This window comes from Spermophilus citellus, assembly GCF_964194105.1.
Source record: "Spermophilus citellus genome assembly, chromosome: 4".
Lineage (NCBI taxonomy): Eukaryota > Metazoa > Chordata > Mammalia > Rodentia > Sciuridae > Spermophilus > Spermophilus citellus.
In genome coordinates, this window is record NC_138185.1 from 52693678 (window position 1) to 52716801 (window position 23124).

The 23124-nt window shown below is 35.4% G+C and overlaps 1 protein-coding gene across 1 annotated transcript in view; it reads right to left on the reverse strand.

Annotated features, from left to right (window-relative positions):
- The window catches only part of ENTREP2 (endosomal transmembrane epsin interactor 2), a 450066-nt gene that overhangs the window by 97923 nt on the left and 329019 nt on the right, over nt 1-23124 (reverse strand). The window contains exon 3 of the mRNA XM_081291850.1: nt 17989-18099. Coding sequence (XP_081147976.1) covers nt 17989-18099 — 111 coding nt within the window. The remainder of the gene's footprint in view (nt 1-17988; nt 18100-23124) is intronic.

Here is a 23124-nt window from a genome sequence, read left to right on the forward strand (position 1 = left end):
AGAAGCTGAGAAACAAATTATCTCTTCTTTTTGCAGATAGCATCTGACAGAATATGCAGAAGATCCCAAGGAATCTATCAAAAAACTTCCAGAACTAATGTGAAATCAGAAAGTTCTCAAGATAAAAACCAACAACAAAAATCAACTGCATATACACATAGTAAAAATAAACATGCAGAAATTGAAATTAAATAAAGTTACCTAAAGAGGATGACACTTAAGTATACATTAAACAAAAACATGTATAAGACCTATATGCCAAATACTACAAGATGCTGGTGAGATAAACTTTAAAATGGTGCATAAATGGAGAGACACACTCTGTTCATGCATTGGAAGACTCAAGATAGAAAGATGTCAGTTTATTGTAATTTGTTCTGTAAGTTTAATATAATTCCTAAAAAAACCTCAACAAGAGATTTTCTTTGTATGGGAAGACAGCATACACAAATAATTTACATGGAAAAGTACAACTTGTAGAACAACTAAAACAGTCTTGAGAAAACAGAATCAAGTGGGAGGAAACATTGTCCACTAATAAAGCTTATTAGATAGTGACAACAACCCAAACAGTGTGGCACTGTCAGAAGGAAAAAAATATAGAACAATGGGGCAAAATAGAGAACACAGAAATAAGTCCTTGCAAATACTCAGAATTGACTTTTATAAGGGCACAAAAGCAATTAAATAGAGGAAGGATAGATTTCTTAATAATTTATAGCAATCAGACAATGATAGGGAAAACAATGAACCCCAACTTCAACCTCATACCGTATGCACAAATTGATTCAAATGAGATTTAAATGTAAAATGTTAAACTACTGAATTTTGGGAGAAAAAGTCCTGAAGATTATTAAGATCTAGTGCTAAGGAGAGTTCTTAGAGTTGCCACTAAAATCACCATCTAAATTGAGAAACCTTATCAAAATTAAACATCTTTGTCCTCTGAAAAGTCTATCTAAAAATGCTAAAGGAAAAGCTATAAAAAGGAAGAAAATATTTGTGAGCCACACATCAATCAAAGAACCATTATCTAAAATATAAGAAAAAATCTCAAAATTCATCTATTATAAACAAAGAAGTCAATTAGCCAGTTGTCAAAACATGTTAACAATCATTTTACAAAGAGTACATACAGATGGCAATGCAGCCCCTGAAAAGGTATTCAACACTATATAGGAGAGAAATGAAAAATAATACCAAAACACCATATCACTACATACCAATAAAAATAATGACATCATCAATGATGGTGAAGATGCACAGTTTGTAGCTTCTTACAAAACCACATATTATTATCATATGACACTAGTAATTGCACTGGGTACTATGAAAACTATGTTCACACCAAAAGCTGCTATTTTATTCACCACAGCAAATAGCCAGAGTTGGCTCGGATGTCCTTCAACAGGAAAAGGTTAAAAGGCTATACATATACACCATGGAATATTACTCTGTGATAAAAAGAGGTGGGATAGGGATACATGAAGCAATTTGGATGAGTCTCTAAGGAATTAGGCTAAATGAAAAGAAAGTGATTCCAAATGGTTATTACAATTGGAAAGCTACCTCCAAATATTTTCAAATTTGAAAAAGACAATTCCTAATAGTTATTTCTATAACGTTTTGGAAATGCAGAAGTTTTAGAATGGTGGACACATTAGTAGTTGCCAGGAATTAAGAACAGGGTGGAAAGGATGCAGATGTGGTTATAAAAAGGTCAACCCTAGGGATCCTTGTGTTGATCAGTATCCTGCCTGACTCTGGTGGTGGCTATACAAACCTGCATGGATGACAAAACTGCATAAAATTTATACAAAGAGTCACATACCCAGACAGACAAATGAGTGCAAGCAAAACTAGGGGGCTCTAAGGTGGCTTGCATCAATGTCAATACCCTGGTTGTGACTTTGTGCTAGGAGCCACAAGCAAATAATATGATGCATGGCACTTTCGGTTGTAAGGTGACGCCAGCTAGCCATTGAGATGATATGATTATGTTAAGATTTACATTCATATGGAAATTGGACTCCTGCTGTTCACCTTGGCCTGCTAGGGACTCATGTTACGGGACTCCTGGAGAGTTCCCATTGGTTGGGGAAGGATAGTAGGAGGGAATTCCGGGGGAGGTCCAGGCCCCCCCCCCATTCCGGTAGACGCGTGTGTGGGTGGACCGGTTACATGTTACAGTTGATACTTCTTCCAGATTTTTGATGGGCTCCCTTCATGCCGGAGAAAAAACTAAAGATGTTATAGCTCATTGCTTACAAAATTTTGCCACTGTGGGCGTTCCAAAACAGTTAAAAACGGACAATGGTCCTGGTTATACTTCCACCTCTTTTAAACAATTTTGCTCATCATTTGGCATTACTCACATAACAGGAATTCCATATAATCCACAAGGACAAGGCATAGTTGAAAGAGCTCATCAAACTATTAAAATGTACTTATTAAAACAAAAGGAGGGAATTGGAAAGGGGTATATATCCCCCAAAGATAAACTTAAAATAACCCTTTTTACTCTAAACTTTTTAAATTTGGATTCATCGGGACTTAGTGCTGCGGAAAGACATTTGTATCCAAAAAATGTACATAAGCCTAAGGTACTTTGGAAAGATATTCTAACAGGACAATGGAAAGGTCCGGATCTAGTGATAGTCTGGAGTCGGGGCTCTGTCTGTGTTTTTCCACAGGAGGAACAGCAGCCGATTTGGATTCCAGAGAGATTTCTACAGAAAAAGAAGATGATTTGACTCAAATCCATAACAGCTGATATCCAGAACTCCAGCTTGGCTATTCTTACATCTTCGACAGTGATCAACCAGGATGCTTTTTTCAATATCTATTTTATTATTGCTTTTCCCACATCATAAAGTTCCATTTTAATTTTGAGCTCATACAGACATAAATTAATGTTTTTCTGATCAGTTTTATTTTTTGACTATGGAGTTTTTAAACATTGCAATGGAGATTTCACCTAGGTAATCTACAAGGCCTTTACTATTGTCTTATATGTTGTATGTTACGTGTGCACATTTCTGTTTTGTGTCGTATGTCTGTATGTGCGTATGTCCATATATCATATATGAGGAGCGCTCATAAAAATATGGATCCCAAATTTTTTCTTATTATTCACATGATTTTAATGGTTTAATTTAATTTGGGTAAACAGCTGTTGAAGACTGTTTTAATATGTGTACAAATAAGCAGGTTAACAGATCTGTTTGTTTACTTTCACCTTTCCTTTTCATTATATTTAATAATTCTGTTCAGGATAATGTAAATTGTTCTAAAAATTGTTTTCTTAATACCTGTTGAAATGTTACATTTTTTTTCTCTTTTCTTAACATCATTGTCAATCCCTATTTTCATCCCAGTGCCGGTGAAGACAAAGATGAAACCAAAGCCACAACTTCTTCAATAATTATCACAACAAACTGTATAAACTGATGCATCAATGAATAATAACTCAACAAGCAATGCTCAATCACTGAGTCGATTTATTTTGGGAGGAAATGGACATATTGATAGATTCCTCCACTTTGAACTGCTTACAAAACTTGCCTGGACTATGTATCACTTGTATGCATTGTGCTCTATCTGTTGATGCAGTGAATTATGGTAGTGCTGGCGTATCTTTGCTGATGTGTCACCAGTGATGCAATTTTTCCTAAAGAGCCGTCTATTGACTTGATGTCGTGGCATTTCTGTATCCTCCTCCCTTCTACTAGTGATGGTCTAATTTTGGGGGCCAACTGAGGTGAGGCAAAGAACTTCACCCCCCCACCGGCACCAAGGTCAAATTTGGGGGCCAACAGAGGTGAGGCAAAGAAACTCACCCCCCCACTGGTGCATAGGCCTATCCACAGGTATGGCTATATACTGGACCGGTAGTCAGTGACAGGTATGATTCAGTTGCAGTGGTATCAACCTAAGACAGGAGGCTGACGCCTAGAGGTCAGTTTTCCGATGACGGGTAAGAACCATATGTTGAATTGGACATACCTAACAGGCACGGTCCCTAGCCACATTGCCTGTTGCTTAATTAAACAGAAGGGGGCAGATGCTAGGAGCCACAAGCAAATAATATGATGCATGGCACTTTCGGTTGTAAGGTGACGCCAGCTAGCCATTGAGATGATATGATTATGTTAAGATTTACATTCATATGGAAATTGGACTCCTGCTGTTCACCTTGGCCTGCTAGGGACTCATGTTACGGGACTCCTGGAGAGTTCCCATTGGTTGGGGAAGGATAGTAGGAGGGAATTCCGGGGGAGGTCCAGGGCCCCCCCCCCCCCCCCCCCCCGTTCCGGTAGACGCGTGTGTGGGTGGACCGGTTACATGTTACAGTTGATACTTCTTCCTGATTTTTGTGCCCAGCCAGACTGAGGCAACTTTGTACTAGTATACTGTAGTTTTGCAAGCTGTCACCATTGAGGAAAATAGGATAAAATATACTGTGAATGTCTCTCTATTATTTCATATAATTTCATGTGAATCTACAATTGCCTCAGTAAAAATTTTAATTAAGTTTTAAAAAATTTACATTTACAGTTCTAACCTTTTCCCTTTCTGTTGTAGAAACAAAGAATTTGTAAGTGCCATTTCTGTAGATAATCATTGTAGAGTACATTAAATATAAAACAAGTGTTTGCATTCATTTTCACAGGTTTCTTAGAGAGATTTTTCAGACTGGCCCTAGGGAATAAAAGTCAGAGATATGTGGTATATATAAATGATCTGATTAAAAACATTTCTACAATGAGAGAATTAATCATAGAGAGCTTCTAAGTTTCATTCTTGCTCTATAATTCTGTGTTCACTCTACTGCAATCTCAATTTAATCATTCATTACCTTCCATGTAAAATGAGAAGAGAAGCAGAAATAAATTGAAAGGTTTGATTTGTTAACTCTCTCATGTATTGTTTTGCTCTAAATCTAAATGTTACTTTTTAATTCCATCCTAACCGCCAGGTTTTGTCAACCTTTTAATTGAAACATTTAATTTCTTTTCCTATCCCTGAAAAACTGCTTGGCAACAGCTTGAGAAGCTGCTGAGGTTGGGGAGGGAACTGAAACATGGATGACTGCATAACCCTTTGAAGCACAGGTTCTACAAAAAACCTGGATGCCCTACTTAATTATAACTGGAAAAAATGCTTTTCCACAAATCAGCAAAGGCACATAGCCTGATCCACTATTTTGAATTAATTATATCACAGCTTTCTCAAATTAGCCACAAAGAATCAAGAGCTGGAGAATAACTACCAACAGTTCCAATAAAGATCTAGGTGATTTTTCCACCGTTGAGGCCATCTTCAAAGAAACTGATAAGCTGATGCTAAAATTCAGACATCAAAACAATCTTGAGCCAGGTACAGTGGTACATACCTATAATACTAGAGGCTCAGGGGGCTGAGGCAGGAGTATTGCAAGTTAAAAGCCAGCCTCAGCATCTAGCAAGATCCTAGGCAACTTAGTGAAACCCTGTCTCAGAATAAAATATAAAAAGGGCTGGGGATATGGCTAAGTGGTTAACATCCCTGGGTTAAAGTCCCAATAGCAAAAAATAAAATCATCTTGAAAAAAACAAAATAGGAGGACTCACACTTTCTGATTTCAAAATTTACTACAAAGCAATAGGAATCAGGACAGCATGGGAGCAACACAAGGAGAGTCCTACAGAACAATGGAGTCAAATTCAGAGTCTGGAAATAAATATCTATGGTCAACTGATTTTCAAAAGGAGATTCAGGAGCATTCAAAGAAAAAAGGACAGTCTTATCAAAAAAATGGTAGTAACAATTCACAATAGCTAGACTGTGGAGCCAACCTAGATGCCCTTCAATGGATGAATGGATAAAAAAATGTGGCATATATACACAATGGAATATTACTCAGCACTAAAAAATAATAAGATCATGGCATTTGCAGGGAAATGGATGGCATTAGAGCAGATTATGCTAAGTGAAGTTAGTCAATTCTGAAAAAACAAATCCCGAATGTCTTCTCTGATATAAGGGAGGTGACTCAAAATGGGGAAGAGAGGAAGAGCATGGGAAGAAGATTACCTCTACATAGGGAAGAGGGGTGGGAGGGAAAGGGAGGGAGAAAGGGAATTGCATGGATGGTGGAAGGAGAACCTCATTGTTATACAAAATACATGTATGAAGATGAGAGAAAGAAAAAAAAAGAATAGCGTTACCCTAGATTAAGTAGAGAGAAGTGATGGGAGGGGAGGGGAGGGGTTGGGGAGATAGGAAGGATAGTAGAATGAAACAGACATTATTATTATTGTGTGTATATATGTGACTGCATGGCCAATGTGATTCTGCAACCTGAATACTCAGAAAAATGAGAAATTATATCTCATCTGATTCAATGTATGATATGTCAAGATCACTGTACTGTAATGTGTAACTAAGTAAAACAAATTTAAAAAATGGTGGTAAAGAAATTGCAGACACATATACAAGAGAACAAAGCTAGAGCTTCACCATTATAGTACATGCAAAATCTTACTCAAAATGTATCAAAGACCTAAATATAAGAGCTAAAAGACTCTTAGAAGTAAATATAGAGGCAAATCTTATGAAATTGAATTCATCAAATTTTTATTGTGACACTAAAAACAGAAGGAACAAAATATATATGAATTGGAATTCATCAAAATTAAAATATTTTGGCTTCAAAGAAAATCATCAGGAAAATGAAAAGGAAACCTATAAAACAGAGTAAAATATTTGCAAATCAAGTATCCAATAAGGAGTTTGTTACAAGTATATAGAAGGAACTCTTAAAACTCAATAATAAAAAGGCAACCCAATTTTAACATAGGCAAAGGACCTAACAGACATTCCTCCCAGGAAGATATACAAATGGAACATGAAAAGAGGCTGAGAATCATTAGTTATCAGGGAAATGAATGTACATGGATGGATGAATGAATAAGCAAAATGGGGTATTATTCATACCATGGAGTATTATCCAGGCATACAAAGAATGAAGAAGTGCTGATACATGCTACAGTAGACATGAACCTTGAAAACATGTTCAGGGAAAGAAACCAGTCATAAAAGACCACCTATTAAGTGACTTCAGTCATTGAAAATAGGAAAATTTATAAAGACAGAAAGTACATTAGTTGTTGCCTAGGACTGGGATGAGGGAAGGAAAGTTATAGCTAAGAGGTATAGGGTTTCTTTCTAAGGTGAAATTGACTATGATGATGTTAGCAAATATCTGTGAATATCCTAGAAACCATGGAATTAAATAGGCAGGGTTGTGAGTTGTGTGATTTGTGACATCTCCTAAAGCTGTTTTTCAAAACTGATCATTTAATAAACCACTCTTCCAAACAATACCAACCTGCTCTAACACATTCCTGCTTCAAGAAATTTCATACACCAACAAGGGAGAAAACGGTCTCTCCACAAAACCATAACCCATTGTGCATCTTGGGCGGACTTGGAAATAAGGTTAAGGTGGAAATTATAAAAACAAAGCACTTCCTGACTTCTTCCTTTGCCACCAGATACTTGATTGTCTTTTATCACTGGTTCCTGGGGTTGTAGGAAAAGTCCTTTGCTAATTACTTTTTAGAAAAGGGGGCAACTTCACCTAGCAGAAATTATACATCTCACATGGGAGGCACACCCCAGGGAGAGGCTGAGATCAAGTCATGGACCAGAAAAACAGACAGAAAGAAGGCAGCAAGTAGCTTTTCTTCCAAAGCCTATACAGGTGTCAGATCTCTCTGGACCACCCTCTTTTACTCTAGGGGACACAGGTACATACCAGAAAACCTGGACAGGACTAGAGACATCCAATTAGTGTGTGGATCTTAGGCACTGGCAGATCAGGGCACTCATGCTTTACTGCTAACAAGGAGAGACCACACTGTCCCTACAATGTGACGAATCTGATTAAAAACAACATGGGGTCAGAAAAACACTGATGTAGCAATGGGTAAACACAATATAACTCATGCAATTATTTGTTCATAGGGAAACATCTTTTCCCCCACTTGCCTGCTTGATGAGGCTGGGAAAAAAGTGCCCATGCTCTTTACAAATTGCAAGCTGCAACACTGAAGTGTTGGCTGAGATTCCTTAACACTCTTTTCTATATAAGAGAGTTTCTCCCATGTATCCAAATACTTATTTTGTCCAAAAATAAAAAGAAATATTCTTTACCTCCATGATTCAGGGATTCATATTCTCACCTCTCTTAATTGTTAGCATAATTCTAAAGTTCAAGTGCTCTAAAAAATAGAAGTGCAATGATACGCTAGTGGTTAAGAGCACACGTTGGATTATGATACCAGCATATGCTAGCTGCATGACTTTAGAACAATTACTTAACACCCAGGTCTCAGTTTACCTACCTATAAACAGGGATAAAATAGTAACTGTTTCCTATTTAATTTTCCAGGAGTAAATAAATGAACTCATGTAAACTGTTAAAAGCAGGTGCTCAATACAGGGAGCAACCATCACCATCATCACTCCCATGCAACAGATAGTTTTATTTTTGCATAAAAATAATCAAAAGCACATTTCAAGCTTATGTCTGAACTTATAATAAAATGAGTCAAATAGATGTCTTTTGTATAATTTTCACCTACATTTCTAATTCTAATTCTGGTGACAATACCAAGTAGGACAAATATTTTAGGTTAGTCTATACTACAGTGTTGGAGGTTTTAATTATTAAAAAAAAACAGTGTCTGACTATATATCCAAATTTACCAGATATAATGACAAGAATGTGTGTTCACTGAGCCCAGGCTTATGATAGAAATTCAATGGAAATGACACAACACTTCTCAGCACAGGTAAATATAGTGCACCCTGCTATATTTGAAAGAACAAAAGACACCCTACTTTTACTTACATGGTATATATAAAACATACCATTGAGAGGGAAAAGTGTCCCATACAAATGTAAAGAGTATAAATTACAAATAAAGTTATATGCTTGGGTATGTATATGTACATGTACATCAATACATATGTGTACAAAAAAGACCTTCATACATTATAAAGTAATTGCCCATGTGACAGAGAATGGGAGGTAAAGACAGAGATTTCCAGTCATTTTCAAACTTAGTGTTACTTGCATATTTTCTAAAGAGAATAAATTTATATTTTGTTCCATATTTTAAGAAGAAAGAGAAGCTAGTGTCATTTCATTCAAGACAGAATACTTACCAACATATATAATGCTCTAGATTATGTCAAATTACATTTGAAAAGCATTCTATTATACTTTCATTTAAAGACACAGTAAGAAAAGTATGACAGTAAATCCAAAACTTCTGCAGAATGAATTGAAAGAAGTAGGTCATTAAAAATAAGGATTTAAACAAATTTCATGCTGTCATGTGTTGATGTCCATGAAGCCCTAAATTAAACAGAACACAGTGAGGCATTTAAAGGGTATTTGAAAAAAAAAAAGCCAATGCATTTTCATATAATTAATTTAACTAAATCAGTATGTTTATTTAAAATCCCAAAATGATTTTTTTAACTTCCTATGGGGGCTCTTAGGAAAGGAACAGTTGGGATGCACTCTCTGACTGAGTCGCTTGCATGTGCTCCCTGCCAGCACTGGTTCCAGGCAGGCCTGGATGCATGACAAGGCACTACACAGCTGTGGCCTTCTGCTTTGTGCAGCTCTGGCAGAGAGGGAGTCATGGGAAATGACAGCACTTGAAGGAATGAGGCCAAAAAATGAGAGAACAGCACAGGTGGGCAGCTTCTCAAGAAAGGGCAATGAGGGAAGGCCCTGCCATTTATAAAGCACCAAAGCACTGAATCTGAAATCTGGAGGATTTGAGGAGCCTTGGTGTACCTGGCAGGAGGAAGAGCATCTGTGGGGAAGCACCTGGGAGCAGCCTAGGGTAAGGTACCCTACCTAGCTTGGCTTGTGACGCAGGAGGGGTCAGATCAGCAAGGAGTGAACTCACAGTAAGTTCTCTCCAGGGACAGACACACAACTGAATGAATTCTGAACCCAACAAATGGAAAATATATGTTTTCTTTTTCGTTCTTATCAGAAACCTGCAAAACATACTCCAAAACTAGTTCTGTACAAAGTACAGAAAATTTTACCAGGATATAAAAAATAGAAATTAGAGGCCATATATTTTCATGGGACAAAGAAGAGCAAAAGAACAAAAAGCCTAGCCACCCAAGAAGCTGAGAACATTAATTTAAGTAATGCTTACATTAAAGAGAAAAGTAAAAGAGTTAAATTTACAAACTATTTAGAATTAACTCAATCAGAGCACTGGGTATTAGTAGCACCCACAGGAAAAACTACAAACTATAAAAATAATAAAAGCTATGAAAACAATATTGCTACTGTCACTCAACTGAGAAAGGTAGAAAATGAATAAAACATGCCTTAAAAAATAGAAAGGGCCTGGCATGGTGGTGCACGACTGTAATCCGAGGGGCTTGGGAGGCTGAGGCAGGAGGATTGCAGGTTCAAAGGCAGTATCAGCAAAAGTGAGGCACTAAGCAACTCAGTGAGACTCTGTCTCTAAATAAAATACAAAATAGGGCTGGAGATGTGGCTCAGTGGTCGAGTGCCCCTGAGTTCAGTCCCAGGTACCCACCCCCCCCCCCTGCCAAATAGAAAAGACTAATAAGATAAAAACATAATCAATGAAAACCTTGTTAATTAAAACTAATGGTTATTTCTTGGAGGAAAAACAACTTTAAGAAAAGAGATACTTCAGCTCAACGGCGAGAAAACAAAATTTTGATGTACAAGTAATTATTTAAGAAAAAGGTTTTTAAAATGATAATAGTTTTATTAAGATACAATTCACTGATTTAAAGTGTATAGTTCACAGGTGTTCAGTATATTCACAGAGTCATACAACCACAATCAATGTTAGGACACCTTCATTACCCCCCAAAGAAACCCCGTACCCTTCTCCTAAACTCCCCATTTCTTCTCAAGCTCTAGGCAATCAATAATCTACTTTTATCTCCAAACATTTGCTAAAAGGTTTATTTTTAAATTATAAAATGATATTAAGTTTTATGTCCATTTTATAGCATTAAAATAAAAAAATCAGAAAAACCCATGTGAAATCGTGTTAGGAAGACATGTGTTAGGAAGACAAAAACTACTTTAAAATATAAAGAAAACTTCAGATAACCCAATGATCACTGAAAAAATGTTGAAAGCAGCCAAATCAACTCCCCCAAATTAAAAAACCCTGAATAATTCCTAAGTTATTTAAATTGTGTCAAAGCATAGGACTAGCTGAATATAACCTATTTCATTTTGAAAACTAAGCATGATTTAGATATGAAAACTAGACAAGGAAAGCATCTAAAGACAAACAGTGGGTCAATCTCATCTAAGAATTTGGATGCAAAACTCTTAAATAAAATATCAGCAAAATAAATGCAGCATAATATGTGTACCTTAAAAGCATCAGGACCAAGGAGGCCTGTTTCTGTGGAACAAAGGTGATGCGGTGTTAAGAAATCTATTAATGTAAATCACTGCATTAATGAATCAAAGCAGGAAAGTCATAGGATCATTTCACAGATGTTGGAAAGATGATGATAAAATTTACAAGCATCTTGATTAAAAAATAAAATCTTAGAAAGTCAGGTGAAAGGAAATGCCTTATATTAAAAAGGGCATCTCTCAGAAGCTGACAGCATACCTCTTATTAAATCAAGAGCAATCTTGAGAAAGTCAGGAATAAATCATGGATGAAATAAAATACAATTGCCAGTCAATTTTTCCCCCCATAAACCCTCAAAAAGAGTAAAGGGTACATCAGCCCTGGGTTGTGCATAGTTGCCTGGAAAAATGACCTGAAAGTCTTATGTTCTCATATCACTACTTCTTTCCTTGGACACTAGAACTGAGATCTCCGGAATGTCCATTTCACTTGGTTGTTGTGTGACCATAACTGTGCATTGCCACACAGACCCTGGGCCTCTCTGACCACAAAAGTGTTATGAAAACAGCCGTGGGAAACTGAGGCTATGGTTTCTGGGTGACTCTCATCTGGAAGAACAGCGCACACTCCCTGTAGCTGCAGGGCAGATGCAGACACTGGTCTCCAGGTGACGTAGAGATGCTGACCCCACTGTGTCTCCTGTCCTCTGTCCTCTGTAGCTCATGGTAAGATAGACTAACAGAAACTATCTCTCAGCACCATACTTGGGTCATTAAGAGGTTCCCATGAACCTCAGGAGAAAGTAGCGAATGAGGAAGTGCCATTATCTAACATTATTTGAACAGATTTAATCAATGCCACTAGACAGAACAAAACAAGATCCCCAAACCCTGGAAGGTGGGAGATAGTATTTTAATTACTTATTATGGAATCAAAGGTTCAATTGTACATTCAACTCTAAGTACCATGATGTAGAAGTAATAAAAAAAAATCCTATCTCATATACCACAAGTAGCCTCCTATAATATAAAATACCAATTTAAAAAATGTACCCACCAGAACAAAATACTTCAAATACTTAATACTAAACTTAAAAATATAGGTCTACCTGTATATTTTTAACATTAGAAACATGTTCTGATATTTATAACAACATAAATCCCAGATGCATGAAATTTGTAAGGTTTTTTTAAAAAACCACAATCCTAAAATACTGGGGAGAAAGCGAGAAAATTATAATCTTAGAGTGGGAAAGGCTTTTCTAGGAAAACTACATGACCCAGAAACCATAAGTGTAAAATGTTAAGAATAAATAAAAAACTTTCCCACAGAAAGAAAACCATTAAAAACCTCAAAATGCTAATAATAAATTGTGAAAAAACATATATCTGCAACATGTAAAACCATGGCCAGTTTTCTTAATATAGGGAATGTATTTATATATCAATTATAAAAATCAACCCAAGAGAAAAAATAGACAATATACAGATACTGGCAATTAACAGGTAATGAAATATATGCAACATAAAGATGATCAACTTCACTTTCATTAAAGAAATGAATATTATATAATAATCTTAAATTTTTGTTAGATTGGCAAAGACAAAAAATTCTGGTAATATAAAAGTGTGCACGGATCTGGGTAATCAGGCACAACCCCATTTTGTTGGCAAGGGTGTAAGATGGTGCCTCAAATTGGGAGGACAGTTTAGGAATAATCTTATAAATTTAAAGTGGATGCACATGCATTGACTACAAGGACCCTCTTCCTAATTTCTTCTCTAGGTTGGTTAGCACATTCCTATCTTCTTCAATAATACAGACTCGGCACCTGGGCCAGCTCCCCAGCAGTGCCAGTACCATTCAATACTGGTTGAGTAATGAATGTATGCAAAGGGTAATATTCTCAACCATGTTCATTTCAGCAAAAGACTAGAAACATCTCCAACCTTAAGGGGGTGGTCAAATAAATTATCATGCATCCATTCAGTGGAATTCTCTGCTGTTCTGTAATACTCAAGAAGATCTCCAAGTGTTGATGTGCAAACGTCACCAAGCTACATGGTTGACTGCCAAAAGCAATGTGACTAATGATGTGCAGAGTGGACCCCCATGTGATATATACACAAAAATATGCATAGAAAATGACTGGGAAGTTTCTTTAAACATGTTAGCAGTGGCTACTTCTGGAAGAGAGAGGTCCTAAAAGTCTAGAAAAAAAAGAATTTACTTTGCCAGGTGCTGTGGTACACACCTGTAATTGCAGATACTCAGGAGGCTGAAGGAGGAGGATTACAAGTTCAAGGCCAGCCTGGGCAACTTGGTGAGACCCTGTCTCAAAATTTAAAAAAATATATTAAAAATTAGAGCTGGGGATATAGCTTGGTGGTTAAACCCTTGTTTAGCATGCATTAAGGCCCTGGATTCAATCCTGGGCGTTATTTTTTAAAAAGTATTTTACTTTTCCGGTATTTACTTTTCTAAAAAAATATTTTTTGCTTTAGTTGTAGATTGTCACAAAACCTTTATTTTATTTATTTATTTTTATGTGGTGCTGAGGATGGAACCCAGTGTCTCGCATGTGCAAGGCAAGTGCTTCACCACTGAGCTACAACCCCAGCCTTGTATTTACTTTTGATGGAAAGAAACTAACTAATTTTAAATTACACAGAGTGAAAAGACACAAATACTATACAACCATATGGAAATGTAGTAGGTATTTTAAAGAAAAACAAAAACTAGAGTGAAGAACTTAAAAAATATTTAGATAAACCAAAGCATATGCTATGCTCTTGCATGGGAAAACACGATAGTGTTTAGATGTTAATTTTCCTTCAAGGTAAGGTATAAATATAACGTGATTCCAAGTCAAATCTCAAATTCATTCCTTCTGAGTCTTTACTAAAAGAAAAAAAATCTAAGCTCATTTAGATGACTAAACAAATTTTTAGGAAGTAGATTAAAATCTGGGATGGGTGGGTAGGGTCCAGTGTGCCCTACCAGCTATTAGAAAAGATTGCTCCCTCCTCAACTGTGTCTTCCATGGATTTTGACTCAAAAGCAAATGGATCAAGAGGTCAAGAATCATTGGAATTGCTCTCTTCTGCAGAACTGTACCTTGTGGGTTTCAGGATTCCTGCTAAAGACCTCTCTCTGAGTCAGAATCCCGAACCAACAGAAGCTACCTTAGCAACCAGTTTCTAAGATTGGTCTCTAGATCCCTCAGTTATTTTATAGTCCCCATCATCCCTCCCACATACTTTATATACAAACAGAGATACGAAAAATTGTGGTATATATGTGTATTAAGAATTGTAATGCAAAAAAATCCCACAAAGTACATGTATAAAGGCATAAATTGGCATGAACATTCTTTATGCACAAAGATATGAAAAATTGTGCCCTATATGTGTAATAAGAATTGTAATGCTTTCCACTGCTGTCAGGTATTTTAAAAAATCAATAAAAGATTAAAAAAACCTTTGGTTCTGTTATTGTTGCTTGGTACATAGGACTCTTCATGATTCAGGTGGTATTTCATATCACAAATGATGTCCTAGGTTACTCAGAAAATGATTTTAGGAAAACTGCCTAACCATGTGGGGAGAAAAAAGTTAAATTTGTCAAATATATTTTTGAATACTGGAGAGTTACTATCAAAAAATAAGAGTACCCCATAACCAGTGATGACTGGGGTAAAACGATCTCGGGAAGGAAAAGGTCTTCTTCAGCATGACTCTAAGGTAATGGCAGAAAGGAGAACATTGCTAAGTTTGAATATAAAAAAATCAAAACCTTTTTGGCGTCAAAAAATAAAGTTAAAATGCAATCAACAATATATAGGAAATGTAATTGTCCAATATAAGCCAAAGGATTAAAACTATGATAAAGTACTCTTACAAATCAATAAGCATGTAAGCCCAAAACTGGGAAACTGGGTAAGTACTACATACTGGCAATTCACAAAAGATGAGTATAAATGGTTTACAAATACAAATATACATACATATATATACACACACACAAACCTAACCTTCTGTATATGTAATTATAAATGAATAAAAAGCTCAATCTTATTAATATTCAAAGAAATTCAAATTAAAATAATGATATAATCTTATACCTTTCAAATTGACATGATTAAAATGAGTGACAATGTTTAGTGCTCCCAAGGGTGGAGGGAGAAGAGCATTCTCATGTACTGGGAATAAACTGGTAAGCTTTCCTACCAGGCAGCATGTCAGTATGCACCAAATGCTCTAAAGATATTGATTCACTGTGATCAGGCAAATGTACTTTTAGGAGCTATAAAAAGAATTTATATGAAGATGATCACAAAAAGCAGATATTTTAAATAAGTAAGATTATGTTCACGCATACAGAGCAGCCATTGCAAATGAAGTTTTAGAGAAACATTTAAAAACAGAACAATGTTTATTATCTATTTCAAAAATCACAAATCAGGAAGATTATAGCACATTCAAGTATATCAAACATATATGTAATACACGCACACACAGGTACACATGTACATACTTTCAGACACATTTACACATTGTACACAGAAAAGATGGATGGGCATAATAAACTAGGTGAAAGAATTATGAGTGTGTTTTGTTTTCTGAATTTTCATGTAATTTTTGTAACAGGAAAATGCATACTTTTAATCTATCATGTTTTATAGGTTTTATCTAATTTAATAGCCTATTAAAAAACCTCAGGCAGGTAAACATGTGTAACAGGACATGAAAAGAAATTTAAGAGATAAGATGGCTTATGTGAAGTCACCTAATAGTAGGTCATGAAGCCAGGGCTTCCATTGTAGATTGTTAACTCCAAATCCAGAACTCTTTCTACTGCCTGCATTGCCCCTAAGCAAGTGAGGATACTGGTCTGAAGCTCTGAAATTACTGGCCTTGTTTGAGCCCTGGCAGAGAGACACCTAGGATCAAGCTCGAAGTAGGATAAATACTTAGGATTCCAATTACCATCTAACCAAAGAGATGCTGGAGAGTGCAAAGGTGTGCACATCTGTGGGTGTTATGATATTCTTTTCACTGATTTGTGGAGGTACTGAAGGCAGAAGGAACAGAGGAAACAAGATCTTCCTTCTTTATCCTTTCCTGCAGCAACAAGGTAGCAAAATTAAGATCAATGAGGGGAAACCCTTAAGGACTAGGCATGATGTATGGGCCTCGCCTCATTCCTTTCACTTTGCTTCTTTCATACAGGGCTTTGCACTGGAAAATAAGAGTCCCAGAACAAATAGCCAATCCCTTTCTATTTGTTTATATATAGTCACTAAAGACATTATATATAAGCCACCATGTTTACCATATTTGTGACACCTTCTATTTAGAATAAAGAGGATGACCAAGTAATGGATACAGAATGGCATGTCATCCTTCTGACAGAGATGGAGATTCATGTTGAGCCAGCCTTTCGTAATCAACAGGGAAGACTGCAGCATACAGAGGAAACTTCTGTGCACATGGTATTGGGTGAAATCTGATCAGTGTTCTCTAGGCCACATCAAACAGAAAATAACAATATTAAGCTCCAACAATTACTTTTTGTAACTCAGTAGGTGCTTCAGCATTGAGAATGGACAAGGAGGCATGGCCTTGCTTCAGAAAAACTTCTGGCAATTCACTACTGACTTCTCAGAACCACAGCCAATAGGCAGAGCAGGTACATGTGCAGCTGTAGACCAACATGGCTCTGAAAGGGAGCCTAGTATTGTCTCCAAGATAAAGAAACAAATGCCAATGCTCCTGTACTCAGGAATCACAGTCCAATCAGGAGTCCAAGAAGATCCATATTTGAGTGCACCATACACACTCAGTTGCTGTCCCAGTCAGATGAATACATTGCAATCATGAGTTATTGTGGTTTTATTCTCTTTTGTTTGGAGGTACTGGGGATCAAACCCAGGACTAGTGCTCTAAGTGTGCCTCAAAATTAAAGGGCCAGTTTTATCCAATAAACAGACCCTTTACAAAGTACATAGCATACTGTCTACAATTTCCTAAATAAAATTCTCTTTTTAATTGAAAAACTGAGAACTATATTGTTTTGATTCACTCATCGTCAAGCACTTAAAATTTACTTGTAAGAATGATTTTTTAAAATTCAGTGCAAATAAAAATTAATGCAACCAATATTAAAATATAATAGTCACTGAAGATATTTATTGCAAAATAGCACTACACTGAGGTCCTTAAAAATAAACTATTAGGTCTAGGGATATAGTTCAATGGTAGATTGCTTGCTTGGTATGTGTGAAACCTGGATTGAAGACCCAATACTGCAAAAATAATAAAATAAAATACATTTATTAGTAACTAATTTAAAAGTTGAATAAGTTTTAATTGGAGGAATTTATAGAAATAAATAAACTTCACTGAAATTCCTTAAACTGATGAATGAATTGAAAGTTTATGAGAACCCAAAAGTACAATAAAATTATTTTTAAATAGCTCTCATGCAAAATCAAAAATAAAAAGGCTATGACCTCTATGAATAAAGGTTTCCATTCATTACTCACCAACTGGCAGCCTTCTAGGGAGTTGACTAGCTGAGCATTCTGACAGGAAAGGATTGAACCAGCCAAATTCAGCATTACACACACTGCAGAAAGCAGCATGAAAAAGGTTATCTGGAAATAAACCAAACAAAAAAATTGATTATTCACTTGGAGAGGATTAGAGAAAAAAATGACTTGGTTTTAAGAAGGCTTTTGATTGATCACATAATTATGTTAATAACATGTGTTTTAAAGGAAAGTATTGTTATGTCCAACATTTCCAATTCACATTAACTTAAATAGAAAAGGTAAACTCTGTGAAAAGCCATAGCAAGCTGCCCTGATTTTTACTTGAAACCTATTATGCTAAAGTATTTCAGAAGCTAGACTTGAAAATTCTTTACATTCTATAGTCTCAGTAGTAATAGGTCATAAATTATGGAGAAATATAAATTATGTGAAAAAATATATTCATTAGAATAACTGTAAGTTTATTTTTTTTCCATTTTATTATGGAAAATTCCACACATGTACAAAACCAGAGAGAATAGTATAATGAAGCTCCAGGCCTTCATAACCTACCTTCAAAAATTAATCACTCATGGCCAATTGTTTCTTCATCCCTCCCCTCCAGAATATTTTGCAGCAAATAGAATCTCATCCTTACAAATGGTAATGTATGCTTCTAAAGTAATGATACTTTTTGAAAATATAATCAAAATACTGTTATCATATCCATAATACTTATTCACTAATATCGAATGTTCAAGAGTTTGCATTTCCACAGTACTTCCCATATTTTTCATTTTGAAACAGCTTACATAGGATATTGTGAACAGAGTACAAGTGGTTTGTTCTGAATCTTAGGCAGCTTTTAATCTATGAGTTTCTCCCTTTATTGTTTTTGTTTCCTTGAAAGCTATCAAAGAAACCATTTGTCCCATAGAATTTTCTGCAGCTTAAACTTTCTAATGTAGCCTTCTATCACTTATTGTTTGTCTAGCATCTGTGTGTCTTATAATTTGGTGGTTTGATGATTACATCTAGACCAAATACATACTAATACATACTAATAAAAGGTAGATATTGTCTTTGTGTGATGTTAGCAGCTTTTGGGGAGAGGCAGTGCTGGGGATAAAACTCAAGGTTTCTGAGCATGCAAGGCAAATGTCCCAACAGTCATTTCTGATGATGGCAAAGGTTCTTAAATTAGTTTATTATAGTTTCCAAAATAATGCTAGTCTGATTCTTAGTAGGAATACATCTATAGACAGAGACTTTCCTTCATCAATAGTTTTGTTGTCTTAAGGTATAGAGTTCATACAGGAAAAGAATGAGATATATTTTTTTCTGTTCATTTTCCAAATTTTGAAATAATTAGTTGCTATGATGCTCAAATTACATGGTTATGTGGTTAAGTAACACTCTCCTACACTTATGGAAATAATTATTCCACATCTAATAAAACACCTTTTTGTGATCAAGAATAATTTTTAAGAATAAAATGATAAAAAGGAAGGAAACTGTCAGAAAAAAGTTGTTAAAGACTTTGAAATGGGCAACAATAAAAATAAAAATATCTTGCTAGGGTACACTTCCGAACTATTTGTGCCTTTCATTTTCTGTATTATATTTTTAAATTCTGAAAGTTGTAGAAAATTTATAGGTGTACAAACAATTTTTGACAATATGAATAAATGAATTCTATCTGGTGTAACGTAACTGATTATCACCCTATAGATAATGACTAATTTTATATATTTATATATTTCTGCACTTTTGATTGCCTATGTATACACACAATATTTGAATTCTTTGTTGTTGTAGTTTTCAGTACTGAGAACTAAATCCAGAGGTGGTCTACCACTGAGATACAACCCTATCCCATTTGATTTTTTTTAATTTTGAAACAGGGTTTCACCATATTGCCCAGGCTGATCACAAACTTGCAATCTTCCAGTTTCAACCTCCCAAGTAGCTGGGATTACATGCATGTGCTACTGTACCTGGCTTTGAATTCTCCTTTGAACAGCTTGTATTGTCCTATTGGTTTCCTCATTAAACAAGAAATTAAATATAATCTTTAACATATGTTTATTATAAAAACATAGTTGGCTTCAAAGCATCATCCAAAAGTAACTAATGAGATATTTTGTTTGGTGTCTGTGTCTCTGGTCATATGAAACACAGAAATAAATGCTCTGTGTTGTAATCAATGATATCAATAGCCAGAGAGTCCTCTAATAGATTGATAGCTTTCTTACTTCCAGGCTCTTTGAGGCTCCAGGATCATCTTATATATTTCCTTGCTCACATATAGAGTCATTTCTATAGTAAGTGCAGATTCCTTTTAATGACAGTGGTATTTAGATAATTACAATTTTGTTATAGAAACACCCTTTGCTATTTGGATGGTCATTGTTTTCAGTCTTTTCAGTTGTCAAACATGAGTTCATAATGATGTTTCTGATTCAGATTCTAACCTACAGGGTTTTATTTAACTACATCAATTTTCTACCTTTCAACTATGTTGAAAAGCTTTGTTCTCAACATGATTATGTATTGCATTCAATTCTATAATACCCAACAACAGTTTCAAAATAACAGTGCCAATAGAACCACCAAAAGGATGACTACTGAAAACAGTTTGATATTGATATTTCTTTTTATCTTTAGAGTACAGTTCACAAAGAAGAGTCAAATTATGATGTTATAAACTCAAATGTTTCCTTTCTTATTGTGTGGTTATGCTATACATTAGGAACCTGAATTCCTTTGTTTTATTTAATCTTTTACTAGGCATTGTTCCTAAAACTGAATTTCATAATTATATAAAAGGAATCCAAAGTTAAATCAATAAAAGAATAAAAGAAGTTTCAAATAAATCCAGTCATTAATCTGTCTTCTCTCTTCCTCTCCTTCCTCTTATTTATTAAAAGGTAATCATTTATGTTTAAATTTTATATTCTATCCTTTTATCATTTGATTTTTCATTGAAGGCAAGAATGGCATAATACACACATTTTTTCCACCTATTTTGCACTCAATATAGACACTTCCAAAAAAGTATATAGAAATGCCCGGTCTTCTCTTTTATCACTGTCTAGAATAATCAGATCCTTATTGATAGACATTTGGGCTCCTAAGTATTTTGTTATTGGCAATGTATTTAGTATTACAATAAATAGCCTTGTTCATACATCTTTTTATTTATTTGCCAGGCTGTATTTGGGATATAGTCTTAGAAGCAGGTTTACAGGACAGAAAAATAAATCCATGTCTTACTAGATGCTACCAAATTCCCCATCACAGGATTGGAACCATTTTTCATTCCCATTAGCAATATGTGAAAGTGGTAAGGTTTTAATTTATCTGATAATGGCTAAAAAGGAATGTTTTAGTTTTATCAAATATAGAAAGACATTAGTATTACCATTCGCTACCATAAGTATATCTCCCCCAAATGAAGCAAAATTCATTTTACCTAAAAAGGTACATGTAGGATAGAAAATGAAACAATGTACTTTGTTCATTTAGGAAATAGTTCAAGTTCATGATATTAGTAATTATTTCAGAGATAGTTTTAATAACTGTGACCTATCACTGCATCCTGTGAGAAAGTTTAGCTGCACAGAAAAGTGTCAAAATTAATTTTAAGTTACAAGAGCACTACAATATAATTCTAATGATGTGTAAATAAGCCAGCCTGTTCAGTTTCAAAAAGGAGCCCAAAAAGAAATTGCTGCTAAGGATGTAGCTCAGTGACAGAGCACTTGCCTAGCATATACAAACACCCGAGTTAAGTCACCAGGACTGCAAAAAGAAATTTTGCTGAAAACACTAGACAGCAAAGCTACACTAAATCTAAGAAGAGATTATCTTGAGACTTAGTGCTCAACAACAGACACTGCTGAGAAGTCCAGGGAGTAAGAGATGATAGGATGGGATGTTTTTCATGTTTACTGGGTTTTTAAAAATTGTGGTAAATACACATAAAATTACCATTTTTATAATTTTAAAAACTGAGGTAAAGTATACACAACGTGAAGTTTACCATTCTTAGAATTTTTAAGCTTAGGGCTTAAAAATTAAGCACATTTGTACTGTTGTGGAACCATCACCACCACTACTCCAGGGCTTTTCCATCTTCCCAAACTGAAACTATGTACCAATAAACAGTAGCTCCCTGTTTCTCTCTCCTCCCTATTCCTGGAAGCCACCCATCTTCTATGAATGGTGACCATCTCTAGCTCTAGATCTCTATGACGTTGACTGTCTCCGTGTATGGTCTGTAAGGGGAATCATTTCATGAAATATCTGTCCTTCTGTGACTGGATAATTTCACTCAACATGGTATCACGCCATGTGGTATCGAGTGTCAGAATTACCTTTCTTTTAAGACTCATTAATATTCCATTGTTCCAGTAATTGGTCCTACTGATGAAACAACTTTTGAGGAAAGAACTGTTTGAATCAGCAGCTTCATAACTCAGGAATCTTCTTGGGACACTGACAGCATGTAGGGGAGAGGTGTGTGATGAGCATTCACAGAAATCTCTGTGAGTAACTGGATGACCAGAGAGATAACAGGACCGACTTTAGTGAACAGAACATACACAGCAAAGAATGATGTCTTTTCAAAAATAGTTTGGAAAACCATTGATCAAATGGATGGTTACAGCTCTTATAAAGCAGTATCAGGAGTCCACTGAAGAGTGTGAAGATAATCTGATGTCCAGGTTATAACATTACAATATTCAAAATACCTAAATCCCCAACACAAAAATTACAAAGTATACAAAAACAAAACAAAACAAACAACCCCCCCACCCCCCCACCCCCCACACACAAAGCAGAAACAAGCAGGGAAGTATATGACTATGATCTATCATGGGGAAAAAAGAAGAAATCGACAATCAGCATCCCCAAGGAAGCTCAGATATTAGACCATTAAAACTTAAAAAAAAAATTTATTTTTATTTTTTAAAAAATATTTTATTTTATTTTTTAAATACATGACAGTGGAATGCATTACAATTCTTATTACACATATACAGCACAATTTTCCATATCTCTGTATATAAAGTATGTTGACACCAATTTGTATCTTCATACATGTACTTTGGATAATGATGTCCATCACATTCCACCATCCTT